General features: G+C 53.4%; 1 protein-coding gene across 1 annotated transcript in view; it reads left to right on the forward strand.

The window, feature by feature from the left end:
- The window catches only part of PRPF6 (pre-mRNA processing factor 6), a 51,972-nt gene that overhangs the window by 33,511 nt on the left and 604 nt on the right, over positions 1–17,857 (forward strand). The window contains exons 12-20 of the mRNA XM_004062565.4: positions 2,330–2,452; positions 8,573–8,694; positions 10,365–10,503; positions 11,751–11,870; positions 12,480–12,656; positions 13,101–13,234; positions 13,976–14,067; positions 14,924–15,038; positions 17,279–17,405. Coding sequence (XP_004062613.3) covers positions 2,330–2,452; positions 8,573–8,694; positions 10,365–10,503; positions 11,751–11,870; positions 12,480–12,656; positions 13,101–13,234; positions 13,976–14,067; positions 14,924–15,038; positions 17,279–17,405 — 1,149 coding nt within the window. The remainder of the gene's footprint in view (positions 1–2,329; positions 2,453–8,572; positions 8,695–10,364; positions 10,504–11,750; positions 11,871–12,479; positions 12,657–13,100; positions 13,235–13,975; positions 14,068–14,923; positions 15,039–17,278; positions 17,406–17,857) is intronic.

A 17,857-nucleotide genomic window follows, 5' to 3' on the forward strand; every position in this document is an offset into this window, starting at 1 on the left:
AAGTTGAAAATACCACAAGTCTAGAATGGATTTGAGGCTGGGTGCTGTGGCTCACACCTACAATCTCAGCACAGTGCGGGGCTGAGGCGGGTGGGTCACCTGAGGTCAGGAGTTTGAGACCAGCCTGGCCAACATGGTAAAACCCTGTCTCTACTAAAGATGCAAAAAAATTAGCCAGGCGTGATGGCAGGCACCTGCAATTCCAGCTACTCGGGAGGCTGAGGCAGGAGAATTGCTTGAACCTGGCGGAGGCAGAGGTTGCAGTGAGCCGAGATCGTGACACTACTCCAGCCTGGGCAAAAGAGTGAGACTCTGTCTCAAAAAATAAATAAAATAAAATAAATGAAATAAAATGTGTGTGATACTCCTAACCTACTGAACTTTACAGCTTAGCCTACGTCAAACATGCTCAGAACACCTACCTTAGCCTACAGTTGGGCAGAGTCATCGAACGTGAAGTGTTGAATAACTCACGTAATTTATTGAATGCTACGATGAAAGTGAAAAACAGAGTGGGTGGTTTGAGTCCAAGTATTGCTTCTACTGAGCGTGGTGGCTTTTGCATCGTCCCACACCGTGAGTGGAATCACACGACACGTGGTCTTTTGTGACTGGCCTTAACTTAGTGTGTTTTCAGGGTTCCTCCATGTTGTAGCATGGAGGTATTGAAATCCTTTGCCTACTTTTACGTTGGATTGTGTCTTTATTATGGTCTATGTATTATTTTTGTCGTTTTATTATTGAGTTGTAAGAGATGTTTTTATATATTCTGGATATAGTCACTTATCAGAGACATGATTTGCAAATACAGATGGTCCCTGACTTCCCATGGTTTGACTTTACCGTGGTTCAAAAGCAGTTTGCATTCAGTAGAAACTGTACATGGAGGAAGAGCCAGCACCTTTGCTACAGGCCCTGAGGGTCTGGGTGCTGGGTCCTTGCCCCGTGCATTCTTCTCACCACTGACCTTCGTGCCAGCATCTCTGCCTCAGATCCTTGCTCTTGGCTCTGCTTTCTGTCTGGGATGGTTTTCTGGTGCTGGCGGGGCCCTGGGAGGGTCTGGGAGGCATGTGGCTCCGGTTGCACTTTGCTCGCGGTCCATGTCGTGGTCCCCCATGTTGGCACGCCGCAGTGGTGCCTGTGCTCCTGCACCCTGTTGCTCTGGCTGGGTTATCGTTCTCTTGTTGGTAGACACAGTGTCTTGCACACATGGGAATATATTTGTCACATGAATGCCTTAAAGTAGAATTGCTGGGTCAAATACGTGCCTGTTTTATTTTGATAGAGAATGAGAAACTGCCCTCCATAGAGATATGTGCTTCTTTGCAGTATAAGATTTATGCCCCCCTTCACCAAGTGAGCCAGTCAGCACATGTTTCAATGTTGCTCATCTGATACGTGCACAGTGGTACTTAGAACAGTTTAATTAGCATCTTGAAAATAAGAATAGGGGCTGGGTGTGGTGGCTTATGCACTATTCCCAGCGCTCTGGGAGGCTAAAGCAGGAGGGTTACTTGAGACCAGGAGTTTAAGACCAGCCTAGGCAACATAAAGAGACCCTGTATCTATGAAACATAATGTAACAATGGGCATGGTGGTGCATGTCTGTGCTACTCAGGAGGCTGAGGTGGGAGGATCCCTTGGGCCTGGGAGTTGGAAGCTGCAGTGAACTATGGTTGTACCACAGCACTTCAGCCTGAGTGACAGGGAGAGACCTTGACTCTCTCTCTTTTTTTTTTTTCCGAGACGTAGTCTTGCTCCGTTGCCCAGGCTGGAGTGGAGCGGCACGATCTTGGCTTACTGCAACCTCCGCCTCCCGGGTTCAAGTGATTCTCCTGCCTCAGCCTCCCGAGTAAGCTGGGATTACGGGCACCCACCACCATGCCTGGCTAATTTTTGTATTTTATTTTTTAGTAGAGACAGGGTTTCACCAGGTTGGCCAGGCTGGTCTCAAACTCCTGACCACGTGATCTACCCTCCTTGACCTCCCAAAGTGCTGGGATTACAGGTGTGAGCCACCGCACCTGGCTGAGACCTTGTCTCTTAAAAAAATAAAATAAAAAGGCTTTACATTTCTTTTCACATGTTTAAAAGTTGTTTGTATTTTTATTTTCTAGTGAACAGTGTGCCTATGTCCTTTGTGACATTTCTCTCTTGTTTTTTCTGATTGGCGTGCAGTAGACTCACTTCCTCAGATCCCCAGTAGGCAGTGTCAGCATCTTGTGCTGATGTCTGTCAGTTTTAACCATTCAGGAACTCCGTACTCCCCGTTGGGAATCTGCAGCTCTGATTTCCAAAATCAAAAATAAGTTTTGTGTTCCTCTTTCAGGATGCCGAGGAATGTGACAGGGCTGGGAGTGTGGCCACCTGCCAGGCCGTCATGCGTGCCGTGATTGGGATTGGGATTGAGGAGGAAGATCGGAAGCATACCTGGATGGAGGATGCTGACAGTGTGAGTTGGCAACGGGGCCTTTGTCCGTAATATGGAGTCTCTGCTTGTGGGAACAGCAGGCACCTTATAAACTACTAGGCTATTTTAAAACTCTTTTTTTTTTTTTTTAAATCTGAGATGGGGTCTTGCTCTGTCGCCCAGGCTGGAGTGCAGTGGCACTATCTCAGCTCACTACAACCTCCACCTCCTGGGTTCATGCCATTCTCCTGCCTCAGCCTCCCGAGTAGCTGGGACTACAGGCACGTGCCACCACGCCCAGCTAATTTTTTGTATTTTTAGTAGAGATGGGGTTTCACTGTGTTAGCCAGGATGGTCTTAATCTCCTGACCTCGTGATCCACCCCACCTTGGCTTCCCAAAGTGCTGGGATCACAGGCGTGAGCCACCGCGCCCGGCCTCCCACGGTGCTGGGATCACAGGCGTGAGCCGCCACGCCGGCCTCCCACGGTGCTGGGATCACAGGTGTGAGCCACCGCGCCCGGCCTCCCACGGTGCTGGGATCACAGGCGTGAGCCGCCACGCCGGCCTCCCACGGTGCTGGGATCACAGGCGTGAGCCACCGCGCCCGGCCTCCCAGAGTGCTGGGATCACAGGCGTGAGCCGCCGCGCCCGGCCTCCCACGGTGCTGGGATCACAGGCGTGAGCCGCCGCGCCCGGCCGCAGATTTGCTTTCTTACTCTGTTCGCTCTCATGCACTTACCTCTTTTTTTTTTTTCTGGAACTGTTTGACAATGAATGAGTTGCAGATGTGGTGCCCTTTACCTTAAACACTTTGGTGTGTATTTCTTTAAAAGAGGACATTCTCTTACACAGCCATAGCTCAGTTATCAAAATCAGGACATTGATGTTGGGACAGTGCTGTCAGGTAACTTCAGACCTTACTCAGATCTCACCCACAGGCTGGGCATGGGGCTGACGCCTGTAATTCCAGCACTTTGGGAGGCCGAGACGGGCAGATCGCTTGAGCTCGGGAGTTTGAAACCAGCCTGGGCAACATGGCAGAACACCATCTTTACAGAAACAAAAGCCAGGCATGGTGGTGCACGCTTGTAGTCCCAGTACTCAGGAGGCTGAGGTGGGAGGATCACTTGAGCTCAGGAGTTTGAGGCCGTAGTGAGCTGTGATTGCGCCACTGCACTTCAGCCTGAGTGACAGCAAGACCCTATCTCAAAAAAAGAAAAAGTCTCACCTGTTGTTTCTGTGTCCTTTTAGCAGAAGAAAAAACCAACTGTCTTCTGTGAGGAATAGAGGGTCATCCTCAGGCTAGTCTGGAAGAGAGCCTCAGCCTTTGTTGTTCCTGAGTGTGAATTTTTTGAGGACCACGGGCCAGTGATGCTGTAGACTCCTCTTTGATCTGGTTCTCTGTGGTGTCTCCTCCGGGTTGGGTTGAGACTTCTTGGTGCATCATACGGAGAGGTGTGCACCTGTTCAACTCCGACCGTCTGGTGCGGGCAGTGGCTGCAGGTGTTTCCACTGTATGGTTGCTGTTTGTTTCTTTGTTATTGTTAATAAGTATTTTGAGGATCCATTAATGATGCTTCTTGGCCTGAATCAGTTATTTCTGTGGTGTTTGCTAAATGGTGATTTTTTTTTAACCTTTTTTTATATATTAAATTTTTTTTGTAGAAACAGTATCTCACTATGTTGTCCAGGCTGGTTTCGAACTCCTGGCCTCAAGTGATCCCACTTCAGCCTCCCAAAGTATGTAGGATTACAGGCGTGACACTGTGCCTGGCCACACCTGCATAATGATTTTGTGAACAGTTTCTCTTACATTTTATTAGTTGGAATTCTACAGTAACGAAGAGCTTCACTTTCTCCTTTATCTGTGTGCGTTCACTTCCTTCCATCTGGATTGGTCAATGGCTCCTCCTTTGGTCCTTGGAATCAGACCCCACTGCTGGCATTGCCCGTGTGATACACACATGATTCTTTTGTACCCAGTGTGGCATGACCCAGAGCTTGTGTGCTGGCTGGGTCATCCTCCTGCCCCATGTATGCTAAAATACACACATCAATCCTTAGGTGAGTTAAGACGCAGGGCAGCGGTAATAGTTTTTGGTGGTGGTGGTGGTGGTTTTTTTTTTTTTTTTTTTTTTTTTTTTTGGGACAGAGTCTCACTCTGTCTCCTAGGCTGGAGTCCAGTGGCGTGATCTTGGCTCACTGCAACCTCCGCCTCCCAGGTTCAAGGGTTCAAGCAATTCTCCTGCCTCAGCCTCCTGAGTAGCTGGGACTACAGGCGCCTGCCACCACACCTGGCTAATTTTAATATTTTTTATAGAGATGAGGTTTCGCCATGTTGGCCAGGCTGGTCTCGAACTCCTGACCTCAGGCCATCCACCTGCCTCAGCCTCCCAGAGCCACTGCTCCTGGCCTGTTTTTCTCTTATTATTTTGTCATCTCTTTCACATACACTGGAGTAAGCACAGCTGTTTTTCAAAGTGCTCGTGATGCTGGAGTAAGGAGGACAGTGTTTTCTGTGCCCAGAAGTGTGCTGTGGTGCTGCTTCCCTCCCGGACACCAGGGCCCTGGGCACAGCATCACTTGATCCTGTGGGTGTTCAGGCCACTCTCGGGTTGCTTGTGAAGGTCCAAGGAGGCGATGGAGAGTCTGAAATGCTTTGTCACCAACCCTCAGGACTTGGATCAGAAATCACAGAGAGGGGCATAGACCAGAGTGCTCTATCCAGGGCCTGACCCTCACCGGCATCCTCCCTGACCCCCTCAGATGCTCCTGGTCAGGACACAGTGCCTGAGGCAGGGCCCTTGCTGGTTTCTGTGCTGGTTGAGTCAGACTGAAGCCATGTGACTTGGGAGGCATCAGGTCTGAGTGAAGAAATCAAGAAATCTCAGTGACATCCCCACTCCTCGTCCTTCTCCTGACCCGTTTTCATGCTGGGGCTCCTTAACTGGGAGGCTCACTGTTGTCCCTTCCTCTCGTAGAAGGAAGCTGTTCCTCTGGGAAGTGTTCTTGGGTGCCCCTGTGTGGGGACTTGGACAGCTTTGAGCTGCCAGTCCAGATCTTTGCCATTGTCATGTTCACAGTTGCAAAACTTTGTTCCTGACCCACTTCCTGGTGGCCTCTCACTCACCTTCAGCAACAAACTCCTTCTTGGTACAAGAATCCTTTCAGCGGCCGGGCGCAGTCGCTCATGCCTGGAATCCCAGCACTTTTGGGAGGCCGAGGTGGGTGGATCACTTGAGGTCAGGAGTTCGAGACCAGCCTGGCCAACATGGTGAAACCTCGTCTCTACTAAAAATACAGAAATTAGCCGAGTGTGGTGGCAGGCGCTTGTAATCCCAGCTACTTGGGAGGCTGAGGCAGGAGAACTGCTTGAACCTGGGAGGTGGAGGTTTCAGGGAGTCGATATCGTGCCACTGCACTCCAGCCTGGGTGACAAAGCGAGACTCTGTCTTAAAAAAAAAAAAATCCTTTCAGCATCTGCAGGGCGCAGAGGACGGTGACTTGCCCCTGTGTGAGGCTGAGTGGAACAGGTGTCTGAACCCGGCCCAGTGAGTCTCCAGGTGTCATGATCGCCAGTCAGACCAACCCCCAGAGGCTTTAGCGCTGCAAATGGTGACTGGCTTTTTTGTTTTCTTTTGTTGTTGATGCTAACCAAGAGATAAAATCATTCTTGAGTATAGGGAAAAAAAAGCCTGAAGAAAATAGAACTGTGTTTACTGTAGTTCTGTTGAGTGGATGGGTTTTTTCCTCTTTGTATTCACTTGTCTTTTACAGGTTTCTAATTAATGTAACTTTTTATCATGGTAAATATATACTATACCTAATTTTTTTTTTTTTTTTTTTTTTTTGAGACAAGGTCTCTCTGTCGCCCAGGCTGGAGCACAATGGCGCAATCTTGGCACCCTGCAACCTCCGCCTCCTGGGTTCAAGCAATTTTCATGCCTCAGCCTCCCAAGTAGCTGGGATTACAGCCATGCACTACCATGCCCAGCTAGTTTTTGTATTTTTAGTAGAGACAGGGTTTTACCATGTTGGTCAGGCTGATCTCGAACTCCTGACCTCAGGTGATCCACCCAGCTTGGCCTCCCAGGGTGCTGGGATTACAGGCGTGAGCCACCGCCGTGGCCACTACACCTGATTTTTAAAAAAGAAACCAATATGTTTGATCTGCAGTTACAGCATGTGTGTGTGTGTATACGTACATATGCCTGGGCCACAGCCCTCTGTGTGTGTGTGCACTTGTATGTGCATATGGCTCAGCCACAGCCCCGTGTCTGTGTGTGCGTGTGTGCGTGCACGTATGCGTATGCCTCGGCCATGGCCCCGTGCATGTGTGTGTGTGTGTGTGTGCATGTATGCATATGCCTCAGCCACAGCCCCGTGTCTGTGTGTGTGTGTGCATGTGTGTGCACATATGCATATGCCTGAGCCACAGCCCTGTGTCTGTGTGTGCGTGTGTGTGCACGTATGCATATGCCTCAGCCACAGCCCTGTGTCTGTGTGTGCGTGTGCGTGCACGTATGCATATTCCTCGGCCACAACCCCGTGCGGGTGTGTGCATGTATGCGTATGCCTCAGCCACAGCCCTGTGTCTGTGCGCGCGTGTGTGTGCATGTATGCATATGCCTCAGCCACAGCCCCGTGTCTGTGTGTGCGTGTGCATGCACATATGCATATGCCTCAGCCACAGCCCTGTGTCCGTGTGTGCGTGCATGTATGCATATGCCTCGGCCACAGCCCTGTGCCTGTGTGTGCGTGTGTGTGCACGTATGCATATGCCTCAGCCACAGCCCTGTGTCTGTGTGTGTGTGTGTGTGCGCACATATGCATATGCCTCAGCCACAGCCCTGTGTCTGTGTGTGCGCGTGTGTCTGTGTGTGTGTGCACGTATGCATATGCCTCAGCCACAGCCCCGTGTCTATGAGTGATATGTGTGTGTGTGTGCACGTATGCATATGCCTCAGCCACAGCCCTGTGTCTGTGTGTGTGTGTGTGCGCGCACATATGCATATGCCTCAGCCACAGCCCTGTGTCTGTGTGTGCGCGTGTGTCTGTGTGTGTGTGCATGTATGCTTATGCCTCAGCCACAGCCCCGTGTCTGTGTGTGCGTGTGTGCATGTATGCATATGCCTCAGCCACAGCCCTGTGTCTGTCTGTGCGTGTGTGTGCGTGCACGTATGCATATGCCTCAGCCACAGTCCTGTGTCTGTGTGTGTGCATGTATGCATATGCCTCAGCCACAGCCCCGTGTGAGTGCGTGTGCACGTGCACGTATGCATATGCCTCGGCCACAGCCCTGTGTGTGTGTGTGTGTGTGTGTGCGCGCGTGCACATATGCATATGCCTCGGCCAGAGCTCTGTGTGTGTGTGTGTGTGCGTGCACGTATGCATATGCCTCTGCCACAGCCCTCTGTGTGTGTGTGTGCGTGCACGTATGCATATGCCTCGGCCACAGCCCTGTGTGTGCACACCTCCATCACTTGCAGCTAGTGACTTGTGCACCTCTCGCAGGCCAAGGAAGCAGCAAGCAGCCCCACGTGCCCCTCTTTCAGTGTTCTTGTTTCTTGTCCTCATCCTCAGGCTTGTCTCTTTCATGTACACTGGAGTAAGCACAGCTGTTTTTCAAAGTGCTTGTAATGCTGGAGTAAGAACTACAGTGTTTTCTGTGCCCAGAAGTAGGTTTCCCAGTCCTGGATTATGGTTCTACTTTCTTTCTGGAGGGGGAGGACAGAGTGTGACTCTGTCGCCCAGGCTGGAGTGCAGTGGCATGATCTCGGCTCACTGCAACCTTTGCCTTCTGGGTTCAAGCGAATCTCCTGCCTCTGACTGCCGAATAGCCGGGATTACAGGCGCATGCCACCACGTCTGGTTAATTTTTGTATTTTTAGTAGAGATAGGGTTTCACTATGTAAGTTAGGCTGGTCTCGAACTCCTGACTTCAGATGATCCACCCACCTCGGCCTCCCAAAGTGCTGGGATTACAGGCGTGAGCCACCGCACCTGGCCTGGATTGTGGTTCTAATTAGATAAAACACTGTGGTACACCTTCTAGCGGATATCATCTTTGAGAATCGTATGAGCCTGGGGAGGGCATCATGCCACTTGTTCTGTGGCCAGTGCTGGGCTGCCCATTCTCATGTCTGTCTCTCTGCTCTAGTGTGTAGCCCACAATGCCCTGGAGTGTGCACGAGCCATCTACGCCTACGCCCTGCAGGTGTTCCCCAGCAAGAAGAGTGTGTGGCTGCGCGCCGCGTACTTTGAGAAGAACCATGGCACTCGGTATGTGGTGGGACCCGCCTGCCCAAGGGTGCTAATGAAACCTCCAGCTCCATTTGTGTAGCCCTGAATTTAAACCTCTCATGTCTGCTCATCCAGTCTTGTGCCCATTTGAGGTCTGGCCCTCTGGTCGTGATGAAGGATTTTATGGCATTTGGGACTTTGCAACTGGATCCATCTTTATAGCCCCTTCTGGGACAGCAATGATACTGTTTTCTAGTTGAGAAACAAGGAACCCCGGGGGCCCGTCCTGCTAAGTGTCCTGTAGCCTGAGGAGTGGCCTGGGTGTAGACTTGAGGCTGGAGCCTGCGTGGCCCATGGCCGAGCACTGGCTGCAGTGGTAGGTGGGGCAGCATCTGGGCTCAGGCAGGCATATTTTCCATTTAAGCTCTGCTGGCTTTGGGTTTTGACTGGTTTTTGTGCTCAGAGGAGGTCCTTGACAATTTTATTTAACTGTACTCTTTAATTGAAAACATCTTTCAGGTCCGCTTTATTGGCTGTAAATGGTGATTAAATTTGGCGTTGCAGTTTGTTGTTTTAAATGGGTAGCTCTCAAGGGCATTGGGCTCATGTCCCCACGCACCCTCTGTCCGTCCTCTCCCAGGTCCTCGGGTGATGCTCCCCGTACCAGGTGAGGACAGGCCCTGCTGGTTTCACTGGGGCTACAGCTGAGAATGTTGAGCCATTGTCTGTTTCCTTTTCTGGTGTGATTTAATCTCAACCTCTTCAGGGCGTCTTTCCATGTGTCCTCCTGAAGCCCTGGCCCCCTCCCCATGCCCACCAGCTGGTCTGTGTTTGGGAGTGATCTCCTTTGGGGACATTTTGAAATGGCTGCCATGGTGCCCCTCTGTAGAAGGTCACCTGGGGCAGTCTGAGTGAAGAACAGGGCGGTGCCATGTGTAGGCTGAGGTCTCTCTGCCCGTGACCTGAATATGAACTGCTGCCCTTGACCCCTGGGCACAGTGGGCAGTGCCCTCCGACTTCCCTGCCTTCTCCCGAGTACATGCTTGCAGGGATGAGGAGAGGCAGTAGTGCTGGGGAGCTGGTCCTCTGGAGAACACGGTTGCTTTGCTGGCGCTTGCTCCACACAGTGTGATTGTGTGTGGTCACTTTGTCTTGCTGTCGCACTCACTGAGGCCCAAAGGGGTCATTGATGTGACTGAGGGTGGTGGGCCACATGAGAGTCCAGGAGCGTCAGACCTGATGCCCAAGGATGGCAGTTTTGCTCAATAGTGACCTGAAATCACTTTCTTCCTATAATTCTTTTGGATGCCGGGAGAGTCAACCTGGGATCATAATCTTTATCAGTGGGTCCGGGGTGCGCTTGTGCTCTGTGGTTCAAGATGAAAAGGCCTCCCCTGTCACAGACTGAGGTTATTGCTGCTTCCAGGACACACGGCTGTAAAAGGTTCTCTTGTGAAGTTCGTCTCTCCAGCTCTGCTATTTAAACAATGCATTCCTTTGTAGAACCTTCTTCAGTAGTTGATTTTAGAACCTTTACGGAGAGGAAAGATTTCCCCACACTCTCCCCATTGTAAAATCTGGTCAATCATTTATAGCATCGAACTTTGGAGCAGTAACTGACTTTCTGGCGCGCCCACGCCATGGCTGAGTGTGATGTGTGTTCTGGTTTATGGCCCTGACTCTGGTGACTGTGGCCTCTTATCTTGCAGGGAGTCCCTGGAAGCACTCCTGCAGAGGGCTGTGGCCCACTGCCCCAAAGCGGAGGTGCTGTGGCTCATGGGCGCCAAGTCCAAGTGGCTGGCAGGGGATGTGCCTGCAGCAAGGAGCATCCTGGCCCTGGCCTTCCAGGTGGGTGAGGGTTGCCTGTGCGGTGAGGGGCCTGTGCACACAGGAGCTGACCTGGGTGCTGACTGGGGCCTGAAAATCTCCCACATACAATGTGGCACGTGCTGTTGTTGGGGTGCACTGGAGTCCAGGGGCTGCTCCACAGGAGCAGGGGCCGTGAAGGGGCCCAAGAGCAGGAAAGCAGCCCACCTGGCAGATACTTACCTCTCGGTCCCCCCACTCAGTGTGACCATGGGTAAATGTTTCAGAACATGGAACATGGGGTCACACAGGCTGAGGGCGCCCTTATGTGAATGGACGTATTCAGACAGCCTCACTGAGCCAGGCCTGAGGGTGCCTGGTTGTCATGAGGGGGGTGTGTGTTTTTTTTAAGTACCTTGTCTTTATTTTCACATATAACATCCTAATAGTTTATAACATACTTTTTAATAAGCTATAGAATGCTATATAAAAGTCTGTTACTGTAGCTCAGGCTAATATCATAGAGTGTGCCCTTCTTTGAGCAAATACCATGAGAGGGGACTGGCCTGGGTTTAACCTTTTGCTCTCAGCTGCCTGTTTGAGGTGGCATCACTCCTGTGAGTAAGTGCAGCGTCCCCTCCACCTGCCCGCTCTCTGCCTGTCAGGTGGCTTTCCTTCCACCCACTCTCTTGGGCGGCTGTGCTGATTAGGACACATTCAGACAGCCCTGGGCACCAGGGCTGGGGAGGCTTTGAGGGCAGAGCCTGCGTGTCCACTGGGCTCTGGGCTGTGTGAGCTTCCGTGGCCTGTGGACGCCTTCTCCACATGTCAGTGGCACCCTGGGAGTCCTCTCTCCTGCCCATGTGGGCTCATGAGGACAGGACAGCTGGCTTCCCTTCATCAAGCTCAGGGGAAAGAGCGAAGTTGCGTGTGATGAGTCTACCAGTATAGGACGTGAGTGCCCCATTCAGGGGCTTTGAGAGGGCGTGGGTGGATCCTGGAGAAGATGGCCCTGTACCCGCCCCCATTATTGCCCGAGTGCATTAGCAGCCTCTTCACTGTCCTCACTGTACCAGAGTGAACATGGGCCTGTGTGTTTCCAGGTGAGTCTGGATTCTTGCACTGGAGTCTGCTCTGTCATCTCCTCCCTGGGAAGGGCTTGGACCAGACTAATCCTGCAGCAGAGCAAGGCCTGGCTCAGTTCCTGCCTGCCTGCTTTTGATTAAGTGTGATCAGGCGCTGGTCCCTGTGTTCTGACCCCTCTTGACGCTGCTGTACTTGCCCTTCAGGCCAACCCCAACAGTGAGGAGATCTGGCTGGCAGCTGTGAAGCTGGAGTCCGAGAATGATGAGTACGAGCGGGCCCGGAGGCTGCTGGCCAAGGCGCGGAGCAGTGCCCCCACTGCCCGGGTATGCAGTGGCAGGCAGGGCTGGGCCGTCTGGGGTGCGTGGTGTGCACATGCGGGCCCCACGCCTGGCTTGGGTGGTGATGGGAGTGAGATGACGGCAGGCAAACGAGACCACAGCACACTCATCTTTGTGATGTGACTAAAACATTCATGTGGCCGGGCGTGGTGGCCGGGCGTGGTGGCTCACGCCTGTAATCCCAGCACTTTGGGAGGCCAAGGCGGGTAGATCGTGAGATCAGGAGTTCGACACCAGCCTGACCAACTCTGCTAAAAATACAAAATTAGCTGGGTGTGGTGGCTTGCACCTGTAGTTCCAGCTACTTGGGAGGTTGAGGCAGGAGAATTGCTTGAACCTGGGAGGTGGAGCTTGCAGTGAGCCGAGATCGTGCCACTGCACTCCAGCCTGGGTGACAGAGTGAGACTCTATCTCAAAAAAACAAAACAAAACAAAAACATATATTTATCCCCACCTTTTGTGTACACAAACAGGCTATGAAAAGCTTACAAAAGTACACTCAGTACTGCAGGTAACAGTGTTGAGGATGAGCGTACCATGAAACATGTACCCTGGAGCTGATGCCCTGCGTGACAGTGCGTGTCTGCCCCACAGGTGTTCATGAAGTCTGTGAAGCTGGAGTGGGTGCAAGACAACATCAGGGCAGCCCAGGATCTGTGCGAGGAGGCCCTGCGGCACTATGAGGACTTCCCCAAGCTGTGGATGATGAAGGGGCAGATCGAGGAGCAGAAGGAGATGATGGAGAAGGCGCGGGAAGCCTATAACCAGGGGGTACGTCTCTGCCTGCACCCTGGGGCTGCAGCTGACCCGGCATTCACAAAACTGAGCCCCCTGGTGCAGGGTCATTGCCCTTCGCCTCTGAGGAGATGTGGAGGGCTGGGGGTTACAGCTGATGGAGCTGCAGACTCAGGACCCAAACCCTGGTCCCCTCACTGAGTTCTGTGCTTTTCCTTATATGAAGCTGCCCACACTGCTCAGAGGTGCAGAGTGTGGCACACCTGCAGTAAAGGCTGGTACGTACAGACCTGTGTGCACAGGTCCACAGCACCACCGCACACCTGTAAACCCACAAATGCAGAGTGTGAGGGGTGTTTTTCCATGGACATGGCAGCCCTGAGGGACTCGGTCACCCACTGCAGATGAGAAGCTGGGCATGGCTGTGTCCCACTTCTTCATAGACACCACCTGAGCTGCTCTCTTACTTGTTGGTTGCAGTTGAAGAAGTGTCCCCACTCCACACCCCTGTGGCTTTTGCTCTCTCGGCTGGAGGAGAAGATTGGGCAGCTTACTCGAGCACGGGCCATTTTGGAAAAGTCTCGTCTGAAGAACCCAAAGAACCCTGGGCTGTGGTGAGTCCTGGTGGGGGCAGCCTGGCCTCTGGGCACAGCTTCCCCATCAGGTGGGCCGCCCTCACCCAGCTGCTTGTGTGGAGTCACTTGTGCAGTGCTTCCAGGCTCAGGGGCTTGGGGGGCGGTAGGTGCTGGCCATGAAAAATCACGGTCCCTGCCTTGGGAGAGTTCGGCCTAGTTACTGTGACAGGCCTGTAGATGGTTTGATGCAGTTTAATTTGTGTTCTGATGGAGGGCGCCTGGGAGAGGGAGGGGTTAATGATGGCTGGGACGAGGGAAGGATGGACCCCGGAGAGCCAACTCCACAGAGGAGGTGGCGTGGAGAGCCCTGGAGGTGGACAGGAGTCTGCTAGGTGCAGGCTCTGTTCATGGAGGTGCTGCGTCCAGCTCAGGGTGACGGGGCTGGAGCACTGTGCAGACGCTGCCGCAGACAGGCAGCTTCTGGGTGCCTTGTGCGGCCCTGGCTCTCCCAGGCTGGTCTTGCTTGTTCTGGATGCCTTCACCTGCATCTGGACAGCGTCAGGATCTGAGGTCTTGCCTTGGGGCGATTGCCAGTGGGGCTGGCAGGGATGTGGGCACCAGCGCCTTGTTTCTGTGGTGGATGAGCTCTGCTGTGGAGGGAATGGAGTTTTTGCTGCTGTGACTGGGTGGAGAGCCCTTTCAGACGAGGCTTCCCAGAAGCTACCAGAATATGTGCTGTTGGTAGACGGCTGTGGGACCTCCCGGGGCCTGTCTCCTCAGGTTGGAGTCCGTGCGGCTGGAGTACCGTGCGGGGCTGAAGAACATCGCAAATACGCTCATGGCCAAGGCGCTGCAGGAGTGCCCTAACTCCGGTAAGGGGGTGCCCTGACTCTGGTAAGGGGGTGCCCTGCCTCTGGTAAGAGGTGCCCTGACTCCGGACTCTGGTAAGGGGGTACCCTGACTCCGGTAAGGGGTGCCCTGACTCCGGTAAGGGGGTGCTTCCTGGCTTCCCAGACTCCGCAGGGCTGTCACTTCCTGAGGGAGTGGGGGCTCAGGCTTCAGACGGACTTTATTAAAATGTGTTGTTTGTGTGAATCATTTCAGTCAAAAGTTTCAGCTATACTTGGCCGTTAAGACAATTTAATGAAATTCTTGGCCTCAAAATGGGAGAATTTGATTTTATTTCTGAAGTGTTATCATTTCTTTTTCTTTTAAAATGTAAAAGAAGTTGGCCAGGTGTGGTGGCTCATGCCTGTAATCTCAGCACTTTGAGAGACTGAGGCGGGAGGATTGCTTGAGTCCAGGAGTCCATCGCTTGAGACCAGCCTGGCCAACATGGTGAAACCCCGTCTATACTAAAATACAAAAATGAGCTGGGCATGGTGGCGGGCGCCTGTAATCCCAGCTACTCAGGAGGCTGAGGCAGGAGAATTGCTTGAGCTCGGGAATGGGAGGTTGCAGTGAGCTGAGATTGCGCCATTGCACTCCAGCCTGAATGACAGAGTGAGACTCTGCAGGGTGTCCAGTCTGTGCCCTCAGGGCTGCCATGGTTTTGGGTGGGCCAGAGTGCTCATCCTTTGTGGTTCTCCTTGCACAAGTTCTGCGAGCCGTGTGTGGGAGGCCCCTGTCGTGGTCTGAGGACGTCCCGGGTTAGAATCTGTAGGCTGGGCACCTTTCCGGAACCAGAGGCTGGAGTGCAAATCTTTGTTCTTTGTTTCTGAATTATAGGTATCCTGTGGTCTGAGGCCATCTTCCTCGAGGCAAGGCCCCAGAGGAGGACCAAGAGCGTGGATGCCCTGAAGAAGTGTGAGCATGACCCCCATGTGCTCCTGGCCGTGGCCAAGTGAGTGGGGCCCCCACAGGATTGCTGAACCTCGGGGTCCTAATGGGCTCTTTTTCCAGAGTCTGTCTGCCTCTCCCTGGTCATTGTAAAGATGCCCGGCAGCAGGGTGGGCTCCCCCGATCCTCGGGTGGTCTGGGGCAGGCGCCTCTCCTGGCAGACAAACCTGAGGGTGCTGTGGTCAGAGAGTCACTGGGGACCCATGTGATTCACACGGTGTGCTGGCCGCCGGGTCAGAGACTCACTGGGGACGCGTGTGATTCACACGGTGTGCTGGCCGCCGGGTCAGAGACTCACTGGGGACGCGTGTGATTCACACGGTGCGCTGGCCGCCGGGTCAGAGACTCACTGGGGACGTGACTCTGGAACCTTGCAGGCAGCAGCGTGTAGCCATGGGGCAGAGCATGCAGACTCTAGGCACATGTGGGCAAAGGCCCGCCAGGTGTGGGGCACAGCAGGGAGCTCAGGGCCATCCCCGACCCCCAGGGTCCCTGTTTCCTTCTAGAAAGAGGATGACGGTCTGGGAAGGAGCTGGGCCTGAGTATGGGTCAGGAGGCTGGGAAGTGACCATGTGGGGTGAAGGGAGTTCTTGGAAGAACCCTGGGTTCCTGAGGCTGCAGCTCAGGACGTGGGCTCACCTGGCAGAGGTGGCGTGTCTGGCCCCAGGAGCTCTCATGTGTCCGGCTTCCCCTCCACCTGCCCCGCCATGGGTCATGCAGAGACAACAGCCTTCCTAGTGCTGGCTTTTGATTCTCTCCATCCCTTCTCCCCAGCACTGGGTGGCAGTGGTGCTTGGTCTCCAGAGGTCTGGGTGCCGCCCCCACAGGCTTGCCTGTAGGGGCACCTCCTCTCCCCTGCCTGCAGGCCCCCGACAGATGAGAGAGGCTCCCCACAGGGAGGCTTGTGTCTGCCTGGTGCTACCTTGGTCCTGCCCTGTGCGTCCACCTCCCAGAGTGACTTCTGGGTGACACTCTGATAGTGCAGTCATAAAACCTTATAAAAGGCTTTGCTAAAGTAAATAAGTCACTCCTTGCTATTCCCAAGCCAGTGTTTTGTGTGTCTGCTATCTGGGTTTGTGCTCTTTAAATCACAGTTTATCTAACACCGGGCAATTAAGAATACCACAAGGCTTAAAAAACAATCAGGTTATCAGAGTGTGAAATTATTCCGTTTGGCAACTGAGACGAACCTGAACAGCTGCCTGGAGTGGAGGCTCCTCGTGTTGTCTCTTGACTACAGTGCCTCTGGCTCCAGGGGGAGGTGACCCTGAGGAGAGGGTGGCAGCAACGCAGAGTCCCGGGCCTGCCAGCATGCTCAGCAGCCAGCGCCCGCCATCCCTTCTCCAGCAGCGGGTGGGGGTGCCGTGCACACCCTCACCTGGCCTCTCATAGCGTGGACCTCTTCGGGCCCGGTTTTCAGGTGTCCGTGTGTCTGGCAGGCACGGTGGTGTGAATCCAGCAGCCTGAGGGCTGTGGGCTGCAGGCCCAGGCCCTGGTGCTGCCTGGAGCCCATCTTCTCAGTGTTCACTGGGGTTGCTGCTGGAGGCTGGGCGGGGCAGGATGATCCAGCAGGTGTCTCAGTGAGGAGCTGAAACTGCATAACTTTCCCTCATCAAAGTTGCAATTTAATTTTGTGTCAGGTTTAGTTTCATCTCCTTGTATTTGACCCTAATTTTACGGAGTTGGAAGATCTTTCCCTGCGTGTGAATTTTTTAAGAAACAGTTTGGGACAGGTGCGGTGGCTCATGCCTATAATCCCAGCACTGGGAGGCTGAGGCAGGTGGATCATGAGGTCAGGAGTTTGAGACCACCCTGACCAACACAGTGAAACCCCATCTCTACTAAAAATACAAAAATTAGCCGGGTGTGGTGGCACATGCCTGTAATCCCAGCTACTCAGGAGGCTGAGGCAGGAGAATTGCTTGAACCTGGGAGGCGGAGCTTGCAGTGAGTTGAAATCGTGCCACTGCACTCCAGCCTGGGCGACAGAGCGAGACTCCTTCTCAAAAAAAAAAAAAAAAAAAAAAAAAAAAAATTTGGTTAGACCCGTGAAGGGCAGCTTCAAGTTAATGATCTGGGGTAATTATTTCTGGATCAGCCGAGGCCCTGCTCCTCTGGCCTTCTTGAGGGGAGCACCAGGGCTGCGGGTCAGGGATGAAGCTGATGGCCCTGAAGCCGTTCCCCTGCCCCAGAACACCGTCCTGCAGCCACTCACTCTGGGTTCACGTCCTTCTTCTGGAACAGGCTGTTTTGGAGTCAGCGGAAGATCACCAAGGCCAGGGAGTGGTTCCACCGCACTGTGAAGATTGACTCGGACCTGGGGGATGCCTGGGCCTTCTTCTACAAGTTTGAGCTGCAGCATGGCACTGAGGTGAGGCCCCTCGACAGACCACCGCTCAGTGCCTTCTGGGACTGTGGCGGGGAGTTCTGCCAGCCCTGGGGGCTCTAGGAGGTGGCCACGGCCAGCGTGACTCTGCCTGGGGTCGGGAGGATGGACCGGGTGTGTGGGGCACAGAATCCTCGACACCTCCCCACAAGGCAGTCTCTGCCTCCACATCCATTTTCTGGTTATAGCCTCACAGCTCCACACCCTGGAATTGAGGCCCCCTGTCCATTAGAGTGTCCTGTCTGCTGGAGTATTTTAATGAGTTATTTGCTGGCTGGGGCCTGGGCTCACTTCAGGAATGGGAATGGAGTTGGTCTTTTTCTTGGGCCTGAGCCTGAGTGTGGCTTTCTAGGACAGCCTGGGCAGCAGCCCCTCTGCTCCCACCCGCCCCCCTAGAGCCAAGCGTTGTCAGAGCTGTGCTGGAGGCAGTCAGGCTG

This window comes from Gorilla gorilla, chromosome 21, assembly GCF_029281585.2.
Source record: "Gorilla gorilla gorilla isolate KB3781 chromosome 21, NHGRI_mGorGor1-v2.1_pri, whole genome shotgun sequence".
Lineage (NCBI taxonomy): Eukaryota > Metazoa > Chordata > Mammalia > Primates > Hominidae > Gorilla > Gorilla gorilla.